Source organism: Aythya ferina (assembly GCF_964211825.1).
Source record: "Aythya ferina genome assembly, chromosome: 2".
In the NCBI taxonomy this organism is placed as follows: Eukaryota; Metazoa; Chordata; class Aves; order Anseriformes; family Anatidae; genus Aythya; species Aythya ferina.
Window position 1 is genome coordinate 57,209,114 of NC_140297.1, and position 19,710 is coordinate 57,228,823.

General features: G+C 40.9%; 1 protein-coding gene across 8 annotated transcripts in view; it reads left to right on the forward strand.

Annotated features, from left to right (window-relative positions):
• Positions 1–19,710, forward strand: part of TPK1 (thiamin pyrophosphokinase 1) — a 308,925-nt gene that overhangs the window by 109,398 nt on the left and 179,817 nt on the right. For 3 of the 8 annotated variants that reach the window (XM_084507747.1, XM_084507749.1, XM_084507752.1), the window contains one exon: positions 1,031–1,100. The exons of 2 other annotated variants lie outside the window; for them this stretch is intronic. In XM_084507747.1, the coding sequence (XP_084363873.1) occupies positions 1,031–1,100 (70 nt within the window). Of the gene's footprint in view, positions 1–945; positions 1,101–4,131; positions 4,268–19,710 lie in introns of all 8 variants that reach the window. 3 more of the 8 variants (XM_084507745.1, XM_084507746.1, XM_084507751.1) reach the window with 2 other exon arrangements.

Consider the following 19,710-nt stretch of genomic DNA (forward strand, 5'->3'; position numbering starts at 1 on the left):
AGGAATTCTCTGCACTAGTGCAAAAGTGATAGCTTCTTTCATCCTGCACACTGAAGTTAACTAACTTGTGCGTCTCTGAACAGAACTGATAAAGACTGCTAAGACACAGTGGTCATTTTCAGTCTTCAATAGCTTGTCATATTTTAAAATTCTTGTGAAAGAGCCATGTGTTAGCTAAGTGATTCCTAATAGGGGTGCTTGTGAATAAAATATACCAAATTATATCTGATTTTACAATAATAGTGTTAGAATATTTTTTTTTCTAAAATCTAACTTAAGTCTAATAAAGGGATCAATCTATAACAGCACATCTGTGCTGGTTTAAGTCAATTGGAATTAGTGGCACATGCTCTTTGCAGTCCCCAGATTATGTATAAGCACTGAAAATGGTTGTGGTTTTGTTCCTTTCATACCAGGAATGTTCAAGATTTAATGCTCAGCCCTAGCTTTTACATTGGATGATTTATATCAGATGATTTGAGCAGTCTGTGGAGCAGTATAGGAACTATAGTGTTAGTACTTCTATGTGATGGGGGGGGGGGGAACAGCGATTAACTTGCCTGATTTCTTTTTTTTTTTTTCTGGTTTTATAAAGTCACCATTATGGTTTTTGTACCTGGGTGAGAAGATTGTTAGGTTTAAGGTGCAAGTTCTAACTTGCTTAGACAAGTATGTGTGCGATGATCCCTTTTCAGGTTTTGAATATTTGCCCCCCATTTAATTTAAAATGACTGAGTACTAGGTTAGGATAGATAAAAGCTATTTGGAGAGTGCAGTGGCATAGTCAGATGAAGAGTGGTATAAGTCTCACAAAAACAGTTCATGTAAATTTAGAGAAAGAAGAGAATTAGTCAAGCGTAGAAAGCTAAAAGCCATATGAAATTTGAAGTTTACTCCCTACTCTGCAATAGACACTGAGTTTACACAAAAATTACAGCAAATGAGTAAACTGTTTGTGTTTTTTGTTTGTTTGTTTGGTTGGTTTTTGTTCAAATACCAATACATTGACGCTCTGTTTCTTCACTTGCAGCTGCACTCAGAGCTTGTGTTGATGGAGGTGCTAATCATCTATATCACATCACAGAAGGAAGCCAGGAAAGGTATGCTAACAATAATCATGATGTCATCTCTTCTAAATTAAAGTAAAATGTGGAGGAACGGGATCTGATCACTCCAGTTACTGAAGTAGCTGCCAGCTCTGTACATGATACTTTAACAAACTGTGGCCACACGGTAGAAGTGAACAAAACACCCAAGACCAATATGCATATGCACAACTCCTGAGAAAACGCCAAATTAGTGTATTGTACTACAATTAGTTTTCAATTATGAATGTTTTTTTTTCATACCCATAGGTTGGCTCATACTTAATTTAATAATTTTATCTTCTGCTCAGGTCTTCAGAAGGTGAGGCTTATTTGAAATGTTTGGTGTAAAGGATTGATTAGCTAGGAACACAAAGATCAGCTAGAACTGGATTCCAAAAAGTACTTCTTCCTTGAAAACTGTTGCAATTGTTCTATGCAAGGGCAGAAAAAGAGTGGAGCGCTGACATCCATCTCACTTTGCATGACAGCTAGCTGGGCAGCAGCTATGAGAGTCATGTAGTAGCAGGTAGTATAATGCCTTCTCTCCTATACTTTTAATTACTTTTCCCAACTAAAAGTTTAAAAACACATAGGTAGCTTAAAATACCTTCTTTCCCTAAGCCCACTGTTTATAGCTTGTTTATAGCTCTGTTTTCAATCTGTCTTATTTTATGCCTCCATCAGAGCTAGGGCTTCACTGAAGGCTCTGGAAAAACTTGTGCTCTTAGCAAGGGATGACAAGAGGAACATCTGATATCTCTCACCAGGCACTGAAACAAACTATGTCCTCTTCATTCCTCTTCTGAGGCCTTAGAAACAATCTGCTTGCACTGTGAAGTGAGTGGGTACTAAAATAGGATGTCTACTTTTTCTTTTTAGTTACTACTGATTTAGTGTCAGGACTTCATACACATTCAAAAGCAAGTACAGAGCTTGTGTATAAATGTATGCGCCAGTAGAGGGTATAAATTTGAAAGAGGAATCATAGAAAGGCTTAAGTTGGAAGGGACCTTAAGGATCATCTAGTTCCAACCCATGGAACCCATGGGCAGGGATGCCACCCACTAGATCTGGTTGCCCAGGGCCTCATCCAACCTGGTCTTGAACACCTCCAGGGTTGGGGCATCCACAATCTCTCTGGGCAACCTGTTTCAGTGCTTCACCACCCTCTGAGTGAAGAATTTCCTCCTAATCTCTAATCTAAATCTGCCCTCTTTTACTTTAAAACTATTCCCCCTTGTCCTATCATTATCTGTCTGCGCAAAAAGTTGCTCTCCACCTTTTTGATAAGCCCCCTTTAAGTACAGAATAGCCACAGTGAGGTCACCCTGGAGCCTTCTCTTCTCCAGGCTGAACATCCCCAGCTCTCCCAGCCTTTCTTCACAAGAGAGGTGCTCCAGCCCTCTGATCGTCTTCATGGCCCTCCCCTGGAGCTGCTCTAACAGCTTCACATCCTTCTTTGTTGGGGGCCCCAGACCTGTATGCAGCACTCCAAGTGGGGCCTAATGAGGGCAGAGCAAAGGAGCACGATCACCTCACTTGACCTGCTGGTCATTGTTCTGTTGATGCACCCCAGGATGCAGTTGGCCTTCTGGGCTGCAAGCATACACTGATGGCTCATGTCAGGCCTTTTCATCTACCAGAATTCCCAAGTCCCCTTCTGCGGGGCTTCTCCCAGTCTGTCCTCATGTCTGGGATTGCCCTGACCCAGGTGCAGCACTTTGCACTTGGTCTTGTTGAACCTCATTATGTTCACATGGACTCACTTATCAAGCTAGTTCAGGGCCCTTCGGATGGCATTCCTTCCTTCTGCTGTATTGATTGCAGCACCCAGCTTGTGTGTCATCTGCAGACTGGCTGAGGGTGCACTCGATCCCATTTACTACATCTTTGATAAAGATATTAAACAGTGCTTGTACCAAAATACATCCTTGAGGGACACTACTTGTCACATAGAACCACTGACCATCACTCTCTGGGTGCAACCGTCAAGCCAATTCCTTACCCACTGAATGGTCCACCCATCAAATCGATATCTCTCCAATTTGGAGATCAGGATGTCATGTGGGACTGTGTCAAAGGCCTTACAGAAATCCACGTAGGTGATGTAGCTACAAGATATATATCATTCAAGATGATGTATCTTCCTGTCCTTCAAAACAAAGATGAAAATTCGAGAGGAAGACTGTAGTGTTCAAATGGAAGTTAACTTAAAATTGGTCACCTGTGAGAATTTTATTGTCTGAGATCTATGACTGCTAATACCCAGACTGAAAACTGTTGAGCACTACCAAATACTACGTGTATCCCTTATATAATCTTCTATTTCTCTTCTCCTAGTAGTTGCTTGCAGAGCCATGCACACCTTAATCTTGAATACAAATGGAAATTTTTTTGACTTGCAGCAAGCGGTTCTCTTTGATAATGGTGATTCTTTCCAAGGAGACACAAAGGGAGAAAAGAAGCAACGTTTTAGAGCTTTCATTTTAACTTGTCCTGTAACCCATTCATCTCTTCTGCACACCTTTATATTCATATTAAATAAATATAATTCAGGGGAAAATGGATTATTATACCTTGGCTGAATAGTTCTTTCAGTCTTACGTACTTGGCCCTTGGAGTATTTCTTTTCTCTATCTTTTTTCTTTTCTTCTTAATTGCTTTGGGTAGTAGGTATATTTTACCTTCAAAGTGATTCTTATGAAATAATAAAAAAAAAAAGGACCTGCATAATTTTAATTTTTGTCTTTAAAGATATCATGCTGCTGGAAAGAATATTCATTTACTTCTATGAAGCATTTTCCCTACAATTCCCTGTCCAGTGTTATTAAATAACTGTCTGCTCAGACTCTACTGACATGTTAATCTTTTTTTTAATGCTGCCATAACCTTCTGTTTAAAATTCTGTTTTATTCAAAGTCTTGATAGCTAATTGTACTGTATCAAAACCAAAAAAAAATTTAGTCCTTTAATTTTAGAGAGATTATTATATGCAAGAGATTTGAATAAAGAACTTGATTGATATTTTTGGCTTGATTCTCAGTGACACCTGAGATGTTTTTTTGCTGCTCTGGCAGTGTGAAGAATCTTTTAGAATCAGAAGAAATTATAATAACATTCTCGGAAAAGGACAGCTTGCATTTTGGGACTCTTATTTTTCTTCGTTTCTTCGTTTGGAGGTAAGTGAAATTGTTGTTGGTATTTTGAAAGGTCCATTGCAAATTCCTAAAAAAATATAGGTCTGGAAATGAACTCAAGAGATCTATCCATCTTTTTCCTTGCCTCAGGGTGAAAACAAACCTGACCATTCCATTTTTGACAAGTCTAGGTAGCCAGTTCTTAAAAAATCTTTTACTGGGAATCCCTCCACCCCTATCCAGCTTCTAAAACAGACCCAGCTTGTTTGGTCTTCCCATATAGGTCACCATTTTATTGCTGTTCTTGGCCTCTCTTCAATTAGGACAATTAAGAGAGTCTGTATCTGTCTTAAAGTGCTGTGGCTGAAGCTGGACAAGAGGCTCCACAGGAGACATATCCAGTGGTGAACAGTTCTTTAACTTGCTTCTTGGGTCAAGTCAGCCTATGCTTTTGAATGAAAAGCAGCAAGTGCAGATTTAAAGACTCACTGCTTCCTGCCTCTGTGCTGTCATCTACTGGCAAGAAAAATGGTGAATAGGTTTCTGCACCATCCATCAGTATCTTGACTTGGTTCTGTGCTTGAGTGGTTCACCTCTTCCCATCAAGTGAAGGAAGTTCTCGCCTTTCTGCTTCACAGCTCTGCGTAGACTGGATTAGCAATGTGTTCATGAGATTAGATCTGTAGGTCATGAGATTAAAGTATATAAAGCGTTACACATCTTACTTTTTTTTTGGTGTGTATGTGCGTGTCATTTCTATGATGTGTTTGTTTTGCCTATAAATTCATGTGAAAAATAATCTGAATCCCAATTATTGGGGAGGGCAAGTGGCAGAGGAGTAATGAGATACCCTTCATTTTGGTAACTACTTATGAGGAGAAATCATGCTGTTTTTTACTCAGTGGTGTGTTAAAAAACAAATTACCTTCTAGAGCAGGAGAGGCAGGAAGAGTAACCAAAAGGGCAGGAACCTTTTCTTTAGAGATACCTATCCATGGGCACTATCTGTGTCAGGGACAGAGGAATGGCAAAAGAGAAGAGACTGACTCCTGTGCTCTGTTGCTTTATTATTATTATTATTTTCTCTCTTTCTACCTAATAGCCTTTCTAACTGTGAGAGTTTATTTTCCTTAGACTACTGTTTTTTCTTTGTTAACATCTGTTCCCACTTAGTAATAAGATTACTGCTAAACTGTTCTTGATTGCTAAACATTTTCAGCTAATCAGAGTTAAAGGTGAGTTACTGATCTTTTCCACTGATTTTTTTGCTCTGCCTTATTCTGTCTGCCTTTCCTGCCCTGTTGTGTATTTCTCTGAATCCCTATGAAGCACTGTTATCCACTTCAGAGTTAGGTCCCTGCTTATCTGTATCACACTACAGCAACTTCTTTCTCAACACTTTCTGATTAAATCTTAAGGCATCGATTAACCTCTGTGTCACTAGCTTTGGGGTATATGAAGGTGAAGACACATCGAAAACTATCACCGCATTGGCACCTGTAAAAACGATCATTAGTACTTGTGTCTCAGATGCTGTTTTCCAGAGAGATGTCAAATCTGTTGTGTACTCAGGTTTTGCAACTTTAAGAGCTTTAGGTCAAAGCGGTGAGCAGTGGGCTCTGTAAGAGAAAAGATGATCCTATCATAGGAATACTGGCTATCTGGTATTTGGTTTAGTATTGCAGTGTATCTTACTGTGCGACATGAGGTGGGGTGCCTGCAGTGGTTAAGGATATTACTTATGCTACAAATCCAGTTTCTTTCTGTGAAACGCATGAAGTATAAGAGTAGCAGTGAAGCTGAAATGATTGTGTATTATGATGTAGCATTTCCTAAATATAAAACATACATGTGATGAACTTCACTGACGCATAGAAATCCAGTTGCTACTATATAATTCATCTCTGAACCAGACATGCAGCAAGGCAGCTCTAAGAAGCTCTACATGTGTATTTGAACATTAAGAACAAATTTGGTTAAATATTTTAGTAAATATTTATAAGTTTGTAAATATTTTGGTACATATTTTATATAATTGTATATAAATGTTTAGTATTATTATATAATATTATATGTAATTTTGTTAATATTGTCAAGCAAAAGAGAAACAGTGGGGCAGCATCTAGCAATGCCTATGAGTAAAATGAGATCCTTTGTCTTGTTTCCTGAATAACCTTCTACTCGTGGAAACGTGGGTCCCTAATAGGATCATAGAGTGAGAAATTCAGATATACTTCAATATGTTCCGTATTGGATTAGAAATAGGGTACTTATGAAGGTAATTAGCCATTGATGTAGCTTAATGTAGGGTTGAGAGGAATTCTTTGCTTGAACTCTTCAGATTAAACTGGGTATTGCTTTTAAGCCATCTTATATTCAGGCAAAATTTAGGGCACTGATGCAGAAAACATTGGATGATGTTTTCTTTGTATGGAGTTATACTAGAAGAGTACAATGACCTTTTCTTGTCTTTAAAATCTATTCGTTGTATGTTTTGGAGAGGATGTGAGATGTGATGTTTTTTCTTTATTAATGTTGATAAAAGGATATGTTTCTGTAGAGTTTAAAAAAAAAAAAAAAAAAAAAAAAAAAAAGATAATATTGGCTTCTCCAAAACATCAGGGTCAAAACTATTTTAAATGGCTTTTCTGCTGTTGCTGGTGGTGAATAATTCTTTGAATTCATGGATTACAGTCTAAAAGCCAAGAATGTTGAGAGCTGAGGTAGTGCTTTATTTGTCAAATGGCTTAAAGAAATCTTTTACGTCAGACTTTTTTTTATGTGACCCAAAGACTGTAATCTTTTTTAAAGATCAAAATCAGGATCTTGAGTTTATCTTATTAGATGTATCAGGAGTGTCCAGAAAACCCTTCCTATCTATAGTCTGCTCCTTTACCTGACTTGGGATCCATCTTTAAATCCTAGAAAACTACCAGCCAAGAAAGAAGAAAAAGATGAGCCCATTTGGAGTTGAATCATGTGTTTGTTTTAGGTAGTGCAGATCAGAAATTCTCAATATCAAGGTATATTAGAATCATATACCTTTTGACTTTTTTCATCTATATCTTCAATACAATTACTTTCACTCACAAGTTTATATTTTCAAATACATATTTATTCCAGTAGGCATGTGCTTTGTAGTTCAAAGTTTCCTAATTCAGAGTTTATTTTGGAAAAAAAAAAAAAAAAGAAAATCCTTTCAAGAGAGACACATAGATTCAGTCCTCAATTTAAGCTAAGACTAACTTCCTGTAATAGTAGGTATTTCTTGAAACTACTAGGGCAATAATATCACTAAGCTATATAAGTATATCAAGCTTATTGGGTCTCTGAATCAAATGATCACAGAAATGATGAGAGGTGAAAATGACTGGTGCTTTTGAACAAGATTTACTGCTGGGTTCCTCTTGATATTAAACATCAGTATAAAGTCAGACCAGGAGTATGTATTCCCTGGAGTTATTGATTAAGTCATTATAGTTCTTTAATTCTGTTCACTTAGTCATCCAATGCTATAAATGAAGAATCTGGGAGTTATGCAGCCATAATTCAGATTCTGTTGAGAATTTTAGAAGGGGCAGAAGAACAGTGTTCTGCAGATCACACCATGGGGAGATAAGTTTTGAAGGAGATAATGGTGGAAGCATCTGTAAAAGCTGTTTTAAAGTTAAGTTTGCTTGGAGTTGCTTGGAGATCTACAAAGATGGAGAAAGACCAGCTGTATGAGGAGCAGCTGAGGTCCCTTGGTTTGTTCAGCCCCGAGCAGAGCAGGCTGAGGAGAGGCCTCATGGCGGCCTGCAGCTCCCTCACGGGGGGAGCGGAGGGGCAGGCGCTGAGCTCTGCTCTCTGGGGACAGTGACAGGACCCGAGGGAATGGCATGGAGCTGGGACAGGGGAGGGTCAGGCTGGGGGTTAGGGAAAGGGTCTGCACCCAGAGGGTGGTCGGGCACTGGGACAGGCTCCCCAGGGCAGTGGTCAGAGCACCGAGCCTGTTGGAGTTTAAGGAGTGTTTGGACAACACTCTCAGACACATGGCCTGTTTTTTGGGTGATCCTGTGTTGAGCCAGGAGTTGGACCCAATGATGTTTGTGGGTCTCTTCTAACTGAGGGTATTCTATGATTCTAATTGTAGTTGCTATTATATTCCATAAGCCATAACAGAAACTGTACAAGGGCTTTTCCACCATCCCCTCAACCTGAAAATCAAGCAGCAAATTATTATCTGATTAAAAAAAAAAAAAAAGACAACAAACAACAAAAAAAAAACCACCAACAACAACAAAAAGCCCAATGAAGTACTGTAAATATTATCAGAATTTGGTTGAGACAAAATTATTTATGTTGAATTTCTTATGTTTGCTATTCAAGATGGAATTTGTATACTAAATTAATATTTATAAGTAATAATGAGGGGAGGTTGCACTGTTGTCTACTGTTGTGACTCCCAGAAGTTAGACCTTGCTAAGAAAAAAGGATTAGTCTCATCATACTCTTGCAGAAGCTATGAAACAGCTAGCTTTTTATCATTGAAGTATACATGTCACAGAAACATGCATGTGTTGTTTCTTTTATTTACGGATTTTTTTGTTTGTTTGTTTCTGGAGACTGAAAGTTACAGCTTTAGGACAGGACATACAGTTTTTTTACAAAATAACAAATGAAAAGAAAACTAGGTAAACAACTAGGTAAAACATCGGAATGCCATTTCCAAAATGAATTCATTGAATTAACAAGTGTCAGAGGCAGGTGTACCAGGCTTTCTGCTGAATAAAAGTGAGAATACTGTCCACTGATTAAAAAAACAAAACAAAACAAAACAAAACAAAAACACACTGTGAATAAAGAGCTTTTTATTACTGGTTTTCTCAATGTTATCCAGTGAGTTACCAGATCATCTCTGATTCTCAGTCAATCAGTCTTAAAATGAGGAAATGAACCCTTAAGAAGGGTTAAAATGCTGTCCTTGTTCACATAGTCTCATCAGAGTTTCTGACATTCTTTGTCACAAGTTCAACCTATAAAGGGAATAAATATGATTCCTCCTCAAATCAGTATTTAATAAGGAATTTAATAAGGAGTAGTAGGTCCTAGTTGGAGCTGGACTTTACCCACATCATCATTTCAGGTACCTACATGTTTTGGCATAAATGCACAGATTTTTATTTTGATACTTCAAGGCATTCAAAAAATATTTTAGGATTCTGTTATTTTAGCCACATTGACAGACCTAACTGTGAAACTTTGCTTTTGTGAAGTGATCCTGATATACTTGATGGGAAGGACCAGAACACAAGTCTGAAGAGATGGAGTGACCAGCAAACACAAAACAGACAGAGTAACTTAGAAACCAGGTCTCCTGGCTGGCGGTGAGCTGCTCTGCCCATAAAACTGTGCTGTTCCAGTAAGAGCACATAAGCCAAGTTGTAATTGCCAACCAGTAAAATAAAGGGTCATGATTTGTCCGGAACAGTAATTTTGGAAAAAAAATACGGAAAAAAAGTGGCTGAGGAAAGGAGAATATAGGGACACCATCAGTTAATCCCAGGTCTCTCAATCAGAAGGTTTGTCTTGCTTCAGCTTCTTCAAATAGCTGCATCTGGGCCTCTAGTGTACTGTAAGTAGAGGAATGTCATCGCCATCTGGGTGATTTCTGGCTTTATGACATGGTAAAAATCATTTATGGCCACCCTGATGCTGGAAGTTAGAACTTCATAGCGATAAAATATCTGTGCATTGAGTCACCACTGGAAAAATCAGCTCAGCAAGGAGTCCTGAGCTGGCCTAGGAGCACCCCTGCACTTTATAGTGTTTTGGTTCATTGTGCCTAAGGAGCAATTCTCAGGATCCAGGGAAAGTTGGCTCTGTGTGTAGTGCTAGGGTGAAATGTATGCCCGTGTTTCTTTTGGATCTCTAAATATCGATAGAAATGAAGTATTAGGCAGGCAAGGCTTAGTTTTATGGACTGATACTTTTTACAAGTGTTTCGGGGTGAAGTGGGAGTTTTACCTTGCTTGAAACAAAGCAAAAGTTGGAAGTTCTTATAAGTCATCTGGATCTTTGCAGCAATAGTACTCACCATCTAAAACTTAAAATACGAGCTTTATATTGAACATGGCTAGAGTGATCTTAAATTTGAAAGAAACTCTTTTAAGATTGAGAGGAAGGCCAAGAAGGCAGATCTGTGTTCGGTCTGGGAGCACAGAAATACATACACTATAATTGCCTTAAAATGAATGTTAATAAATGACCTTGAAGTTGGCTGATCTGTACTGTTGCCTTTCAGAGATTTAGGGAAGGGTTATCAGTGTTGCAGTACCTGTTAATTTTGTAGATTTTTTTTTTCACATAATGAAAATGGGAAGAGAGAGGGCATGGTCCCTTCCAGACGACTTCAAATTACCAAATAATACTTAAAGGGACTGAATACAAATAACACCCAAAGATAATTATTCAGATTAGTTTTTGCTGTCTCTAAAATGTTCTTTCAGTAAACTTATTAGTGATTGTTGAAGTGTAAACATATTCTGGTTGTTTACTTCATGAGTTTCTTTCCAGTTCTCTTTTTCCAGTAGGCTCTGCTCTCTTTTTATAAATATGTGAAAGCCTGAAGTTCTGACTTTTAACAATTTGCATTCAAATGGGCACCTTTATTCTGCGAACAAATGATTATACACTTCAAATCTGTTTAAATTTAGTGTTAGTGAAGCCAGTAGCTCGCAAAGGTGGTGGGGAGGGGAGAGGGGCAACTTTATGCTTTCTAGAATGTAATGAGAAATAAAACTTTAAAATACAAATCCATTTATCTTTAAACTATTTCCCCAGTTCCTCTGCTAAGATTTGTTTTTAAATCTAATTGTATTCCAAAAGAGCATTTCCATATTACAAATTGACTCTTTCAGCTTTTCATTTTAAAGTGTTCTGAGTCACAGCTGTTTTCACAGAAAATGCTATCAAGAACAAGAAACTATGCCCTCTTACTATGATCAAGGCTACTTATTAGCATTGATAAATGAGAATGAGAGCCTTATACTTAAATTCTCAAATTAACTATTTAGGGGAATGAGATATAAATAATGTCTCCTTTCTTGCCTAGTGGTTAAGAATACCCCATGCCTGTTTTGAAGAGGACAAACCATGGAACAAAAACTGCAGAACCAGCTGTAAAGCTAACCATATGAAGAGCTGAGCAGTATTTGATCAGTTGGAGCGGGTATAGTTGCCAGGCAGCTCTACAGATTTCATAAATGAAAACACAGGGATTAATCCTTGGTACAAAGTTAGAGCCTCAAAAGATCGTAGAGCTAGTTTTTGGTGCTATTATAAATAATTTGCTCAAGCAGGTGGGTAATGTGTACAGTGGTACCTCCAATGCCGCTTTTGGTTACATTCACATTTAGTGAAGCTCAAAAATCCTTCAACTCATAGTTCACATTAAAGCAGCGCTCCTAGGTGAGTGAACACACATCTGCAAGCCACATACTGCCTCCTTTGTTTGGATATCAATCTAGGCTTTTTGCAAAATGAGTTAAAAAAAAAAAAAAAAAGTCTTCTAATCCCTTGATTTAGTTGAATTTAAAAATATAGATTATTTGCTGTCCCTGTCTTCCATGCAGACTGCTTTTAAAATGTTTGGGGCAATGTCCCTGAAGGGCACAGTGAATGTCAATGATAGAGAGTACAGAGAATTCTAAGTTTTGAGCAAGGGACAAAAGATCATTTGGGTAACAAGTGAAAATACAAGGGCAGTGATGTAAAAAGATATTCAAAAGGTTGTTGGAAATGGCATGAGCTATACGAAAGTATCTCGCAGACTAGCAATTCCAAATAATTGAGCAGAATGGTGTCTGATCATGTGGCAGTTAGGGATGTGGCAGGATGTGAAACTCATGAGGTTGACAGGATCGAAGGTTACAGAGAGTAACCTTCAAATAAATGGAGATGAATGAAGGTCCACTGGGGTTGTCTAATGATGCCTCTTTAGCTGTATGGGACATCTGTATGAGCAAGTCTATCTGCAGACTGGTTTTGGTGTCACTGCAGACCTCTAGACTAATACTGGCACATCATTCAGCTCTAGCTCATTAGCCCATCTAAGAAACTAAGAGTGGGCAGAAAGATGCACTGAAGGCATTAAGATGAATTCTGAAACCAGAGTTAGCTTGGTCAGATTATGCTGTATACCAGACACAATGCTTACAATTTTATTTATTTATTTATTTATTTATTTATTTATTTGTAAGCACTATTGCAAATATAACCACCTCACAAAGGCAATCAACCTGACATACCAAGTCCCACCATTAAACCTTACCCCTTAGTGCCACATCTTCACATTCCTTAAATACCTCCAGGGCTGAGGACTCTACCACTTCCAGTGCTTGGCTACTCTCTCCATGAAGAAATTCTTCCTAATATTCAATCTAAACTTCCCTTGTGCAATGTGAGACCATTACCTCACATCTTCTTACTTGCAGGTAAATCCAGGTAGACAACATCCACAGCCTTTTCCTCATCTACTAAGCAGGTCATCTTGTAATAGAAGATTAGGTTAGGCAGGACCTGTCTTTCATAAACCCAAGCCAGCTTATTCTGATTACATGGTTGTCTCCTATGTGCCCTGTGATGACACTAAACCTTATCCTGATCTCTCATCAGTACATTCCCCTCACATACAATGAAGGATGGAGAGGCTCCTTAATCCTCCTTTTGCTGTTTCTAAGAGCGTTTTTTTGTGTTTCTAAAAGCATTTTTTTCTTTTAATTTAGTGCACTAGCTAAATGGAGTTCCAGTTGGGCTTTGGCCCTTCTAATTTTCTCTCTGCACAACTTGATGACAGGTCTCTAGTCCTCTGGAACTGCCTGCCCTTCCTTCCAGAGTTTGTAAGCTCTCTTTTTCGCTCTGAGTTCTAGAAGCAGCTCTCTGTTCTTCCAGGCTTCTCCCCACAGTGTCTTGACTCTTGGCACATCGGTACAAGCTGTTCTTGTGCCTTTAAGATGTCCCAAAAAGGTCCAGCCTTCCTGGGGCTCCTTTACCTTTCAGAACCACTTTCCAAGGGACCCCATTAACCCGTTCTCTAAACAGGGCAAAGTCTGCCCTCTGGAAATCCAAGGTAGCAGTTTTGCTAATTGCAATACTGACTTCACTAAAGACCAAACACTCCATGATTTCATGCTCTCTGTGATCAAGGCAGCCTCCAACCATCACATCACACACAAGTTCTTACCCATTTCCAAACATCAGGTCAAGTGGGACACCTTTTATAGTTGGCTCACTCACCACATGTTTCAGGAGGTTATCCTCCACATGTTCCAGAATCTCCTAGACTATTTCCTCTCTGCTGTACTGAATTTCCAGCAGACATCTGAGATGATGATGTCTCTCATCAGAACAAGGGCTAGTGATCATGAGAACTTCAGAGAGATGAGAGAAAAGAGCAGTAGATGAAGGTCTAGATCATAATTTCAGAATACCATCAAAGTACTTGTCTGGTGTGAGACATAATTGCATCATGAACACATTTGGAATAAATGCACATCTATCCTGCAGTAATTGTTTTTATTTCAAATAAGTACAGATGCACATACTGTATAATTAAGGAAGTACTGAAATGGATTAAGGACTAAGTGCATTCAGATAAAAAGCTTTTATTGGCTTTGGACTGATTTCCTGGTTTATTCCTTTGTTTAACAATGGTTATTGAGCTAAACTAACTGTTAAATGGAAGGAAAATAAAAAGTTGAATGAATAATACTTAGGAAGAACCCTAACATGAAGATGAATGCAACTCAATATGGCTGAAATTTGTCTTTTATTCTAGAGAGAGAGAAAACAAAGCTCATTAGTGAGTGTCTCTTTGGGCATACTATATACAGATTCTGCTAGAAATGAGGTTTTGTTTTTGTTTGGAATTTTGAAATGCACTTAGTGAATGAGGGGAAACTGATTCCATGCAACTTGAGCTTTTTTTTTTTTTTTTTCCTCTTGCTCAGCTTCAGGCTGAACATCCCCAACTCTCCCAGCCTGTTTTCATAGGCAGGTGCTCCAGCCCTCTGATCATATTCATGGCCCTCCTCTGGACCCACTCTAACAGCTCCACATCCTTCTTGTGCTGGGGGCCCCAGACCTTGATGTAGCACTCCAAGTGGGGCCCCACAAGCGCAGAGCAGAGGGGGACAATCACCTCCCTCAACCTGCTCATCACTCCTCTGCTGATGTAGCCCAGGATGCAGTTGGCCTTTTGGGCTGCAGGCGTGCTTGGCTCATGTCAAGCTTTTTGTCCACCAGAACCCCCAAGTCCTTCTCTGCAGGGCTGCTCTCAATGAGTTCCTCTCTCAGTCTGTCCTCATGTCTGGGATTTTCCCAACCCAGGTGCAGCACCTTGCACCTGGCCTTGTTGAACCTCATTAGGTTCATGTGGGCCTGCTTTTCTAGCTTGTCCAGGTCCCTTTGGATGGCGTTCCTTCCTTCTGGTATATCAACTGCACCACTCAGCTTAGTGTCATCTGCAGACTTGCTGAGGGTGCTCTTGATCCCACTGTCTGTGTAGTTGATAAAGATATTAAGCAGTGTTGATACCAAAACAGACCCCTGAGGGACACCACTTGTCACCAGCCTCCACTTGAACATAGAGCTATTGACCACACCTCTCTGGGTGCAACCTGCAAGCCAATTTCTTAACCACTGAATGGCCCACCCTTCAAATTGATATCTCTCCAATTTGGAGATCAGGATGCCATGTGGGACTGTGTCAAAGGCCTTACAGAAGTCCAGGTAGACATCAGTCAGTCTTCCCTTGTCAACTGATGCAGTCACTCCATCACAGAAGGCCACCAAATTGGTCAGGCATAACTTGCCCTTGGTGAAGTCGTGCTGGCTGTCTCAGATCACCTTCATGTGCCTTGACATTGCCTCCAGGAGGATCTGTTCCATGATCTTGCCAGGCACAGAGGTGAGGCTCACTGGTCTGTAGTTCCCAAGGTCCTCCTTTCTACCCTTTTTAAAAGTGGGGGTGATGTTTGCCTTTCTTCCAGTCACCAGGGACTTCACCTGACTGCCACGACTTTTCAAAGCCTGATGGAGAGAGCCTTGGTAACTCCATCAGGCAGTACCCTTAGAAGCCTGGGATGCATGTCATCAGGCCTCATAGCCCTGTGCCTGTTCAGTTTCATCAGGTGATCTCAAACCTGCTTGTTGCTTTCCATGGGAAAAAGCTCCCCCAGCCCCGTACAGGTTCAGGGAAATGAGGGATGTGGGAAGCCTGACTGGCAGTGAAGACTGAGGCAAAGCTGTTGTTTAGTACCTCAGACTGCTCCATGTCTTTCCTGATCTCATCCCTGCACATACAGACAGCATCCCTGTACTCTTCCCAGGCCACACATCCCTGAATCACAGAATCACAGAATTTCTAGGTTGGAAGAGACCTCAAGATCATCGAGTCCAACCTCTGACCTAACGCTAACAGTCCCCACTGAACCATATCCCTAAGCTCTACACCTAAACGTCTTTTGAAGACTTCCAGGGATGGTGACTCCACCACTTCCCTGGGCAGCCTGTTCCAGTGCCTAACAACCCTTTCGGTAAAGAAGTTCTTCCTAACATCTAACCTAAAACTCCCCTAGCGCAACTTAAGCCCATTCCCCCTCGTCCTGTCACCAGGCAGGTGGGAGAACAGACCAACCCCCACCTCGCTACGGCCTCCCTTGAGGTACCTAAAAAGAGCGATAAGGTCACCCCTGAGCCTCCTCTTCTCCAGGCTGAACAAGCCCAGCTCCCTCAGCCGCTCCTCGTAGGACTTGTTCTCCAGGCCCCTCACCAGCTTCGTCGCCCTTCTCTGCACCCGCTCAAGCACCTCCATGTCCTTCTTGTAGCGAGGGGCCCAAAACTGAACACAGTACTCGAGGTGCGGCCTCACCAGAGCCGAGTACAGGGGGACGATCACCTCCCTAGCCCTGCTGGCCATACTGTTCCTGATACAAGCCAGGATGCCGTCGGCCTTTTTGGCCACCTGAGCACACTGCTGGCTCATATTCAGCCAACTATCCACCATCACTCCCAGGTCCTTCTCTGCCTGGCAGCTCTCCAATCATTCCTCTCCCAGCCTGTAGCTCTGCTTGGGGTTATTGCACCCCAGGTGGAGGACCCGGCACTTGGCCTTGTTGAACTTCATGCAGTTGACCTCAGCCCATCAGTGCAGCCTATCCAGATCCTCCTGCAGAGCCTTCCTACCCTCAAGCAGATCGACACGCACCTAGCTTGGTGTCATCTGCAAACTTACTGAGGGTGCACTCGATGCCCTCGTCCAGATCATCGATGAAGATATTAAAGAGGACCGGTCCCAGCACCGAGCCCTGGGGGACGCCACTAGTGACTGGCCTCCAACTGGACTTGGCTCCATTCACCACGACTCTTTGGGCCCGGCTATCCAGCCAGTTTCTAACCCAACGAAGCGTGCGCCAGTCCAAGCCAAGAGCAGCCAGTTTCTTGAGGAGAATGCTGTGGGAGATGGTGTCAAAAGCCTTGCTGAAGTCAAGGTAGACCACATCCACAGCCTTTCCCTCGTCCACCCAGCGCGTCACTTTGTCATAGAAGGAGATCAGGTTCGTCAAGCAGGATCTGCCTTTCATAAACCCATGCTGACTGGGCCTGATCGCCTGCTTGCCCTGCAAGTGCTGCGTGATGACTCTCAGGAGGATCTGCTCCATGAGCTTCCCTGGCACTGAGGTCAAACTGACAGGCCTGTAGTTTCCCGGGTCTGCCCTCCGGCCCTTCTTGTAGATGGGCGTCACATTTGCTAGCCGCCAGTCAACTGGGACCTCCCCCGATAGCCAGGACTGCTGATAAATGATGGAAGCTTCCACTGCCTGTGCATTTCTTTTTTGTGGAAGGAAGAGTTGTAAGCAGTTACACCGCCTCCGTACATTGTCCTGAATCCTTTCAAAGTAATTAATGCTTTACACGTCACATCACTTCTCCATTGATTGAAAATAAGGAAAGTGCCACTGCTGGATCCAGTCTTTTCATCAACCTGGTACTGTCCCAACAGCTGTGAAAATAATGGAACAATAATGAGCCTCTTAATGCTACTTTTTCAATTACTTGATCCTCCTGGGACATGCTACGCTTTTTATCTTTTGTGCTTTAAAAAAATAACTTTTAGCTGTGCAAATGGTCTTTGGGTATCTATTACTCTGATTTCAGTCATTTCAGCATTGACAATAGCTGTAAACTGTTATTGCTTATTGTATTGAAAATTAGTCTTTGGTGCCCACACAGCGATCAAAGTACTTAGCATAGTCTTAGAAGTGGTAACACCAGGAGTTGAATTCATCCTATAGCAAAAATTTGTTCTCAGACTAGTAACTCTTGAGGGACACAGGCTGACCCTCAAGCTGCCTGACTTGCCCAGGTTATTAAGAAATTCCATCTGGAAGAAGTTTCTTTCTTTTGAAATTAAGCTGGATGGCCCATTCAAGGTATGCACATCGTGTGGCTAAGGGGAGTGCGCAGAGAGGGTATTTGGGATCAAACAGAGTATGCACGTATGCCATTTGCTCCATACTTCCTTCAGTGTGTCTTTAAGTATTCTGATCTCTGTGTAAAAGGTGTCTGGCATGTAAAAAATAATAGAAGCAGTAGATAATCACGTAGCTGTTCCCCTTCATTTGTTCATTATAAACATTATGGATAAAGAAGGGTGACTGCATAACTGAAAACAGTATTAGGGATTTGCAGCTTGAGACTGGATTATCCCATTACTGTGGAGAGAGCTAATATGATGCCAGTAAAGAAGATTGATAAGAATCAGAGGGTTATAAAAAAATGTATTTTTAGAATGACTAATGTATAAAACAATGTCAGCAGATAAAAGGCTGCTTCTTCGGATTTTCTCCATCTTTTTCTTCAGTGTAAAACAGAGTCTAGTGTTCAGGTGTAGCTCAAAATAGTTAGCATGAGGGTAATAGGATTTTTAGGTTGTTGTTTGGTGGCATTGTGGTTTTTGTTTGTTAGTTGTTTTTTTGTTTGTTTGTTTTTGTTTGTTTGTTTGTTTTGTTTTGTTTTGTTTTTTTAGCATTCAGCTGCGGGCCAGAGTATTGAGGGCTGTGCCTATGATTGTCATCTCTTCCATGCAGAAAGAAGTTACTTTTCAAGGGCTTGAAAGCATATGGTCTTTCTGTGCTGATGAACTGGAACAGTCTCTGGCCCTTTGGCAGCAGGGCTTTGCCTCGGTGTTTAGGAGAGATGAGCAGGTTAGGTGACAGCCACTTGGCAAAAGCCTGAGGGGGCTGGAGGGGAGAAAAATAGGGAGCAGGGAATTGGATGGAAAAGGAGTGAAACTGTTTTCAACAATAAAGTTAAAAAGGAAAAAAGTGTCAGGAATAAACCAGGCTAATAACTCCAGAGGAGCAACCATTATTCTGTCATAAGAAAGAAAGGAAGGTTTTACAGTAGTAAAGACAAGAAATGTGATTTGCCTCTGCAAGTTCCAGCAGTATCTGTGGGAGGATTGATGCTTTCTAATTTTATATGCTGCAGCGGGTGTGTTAAATGCTGTTGACGGATCAGATTGGAATTGTATGCACTGAGGTATTTTGAGTGGTGAGGGAAGGGAAGACTGCTCCAAAAATACAACTGAGAAAGGAAGTGTCAGTAAACAATTCAGTGCTATTTTTTTGTTAAAACATCATCAGCGAGGTTTGACAACAAATACTTCTAATTAAGAAACTGACAGCCGTGAGTGTCAATATCTCTTCTTTTGGATGCGTTTCGTTTCAGAAAAAAATTGAAAACTGCGCATAAGGTGGGTTTGGGGTGGCTTAATACATGAGGGAACTGCGTGAGGAGCATGTATGGATTGATGGGGGTGTTAGCTCTCAGAGGGAATTCTCAGGATGATGAAGAACCTGCTCTGAGGAGTTAACATTACCGGCAAGTGAGCCACTGAACCTGCTCCCACTCTGCAAGCAACCGCACTGATTGGCACCAAGGGGCCAACATTGATCCATCATCCTCAGCTCTGCAGCAAAGTAATGGAAGTGGCTGCACGCGCCGTGCTTCTCTCATCTTGTAAAGAAGGTTATTGCTCTCTGATTTCCTTTTAGAGTCAAAGCGTTTCAAATTGAACAGCAATTTCTGACAAAGACAGGTACTGGAACTGCCTGTGCAGTGATTGGGCTTGGGGGGACACCTACACTTTATGGGGCTTAAGCAGAGGAGAATTACATGGGTAAATCCCTCCTTGTTTCCTTACTCCCTTTTCCCTACCCCAAAGTCAAACTAGCAGGGAAGAACATTAGAGATCGTGTTTTCTGTAATGTCTTCTGGGAAAACTCTCATGGTTTCCTTTAATGTTAATCTAGTATCAATTTATGATTCTAATTTATATGCTCTGGCTCTTGTTTATTAAGTGACCACATGCAGGGTTCTCGTATCTCATGCATTCCCCATAAAAGCCTCTGCATTTCATTAAACCTCAGCATAAAAGGAAA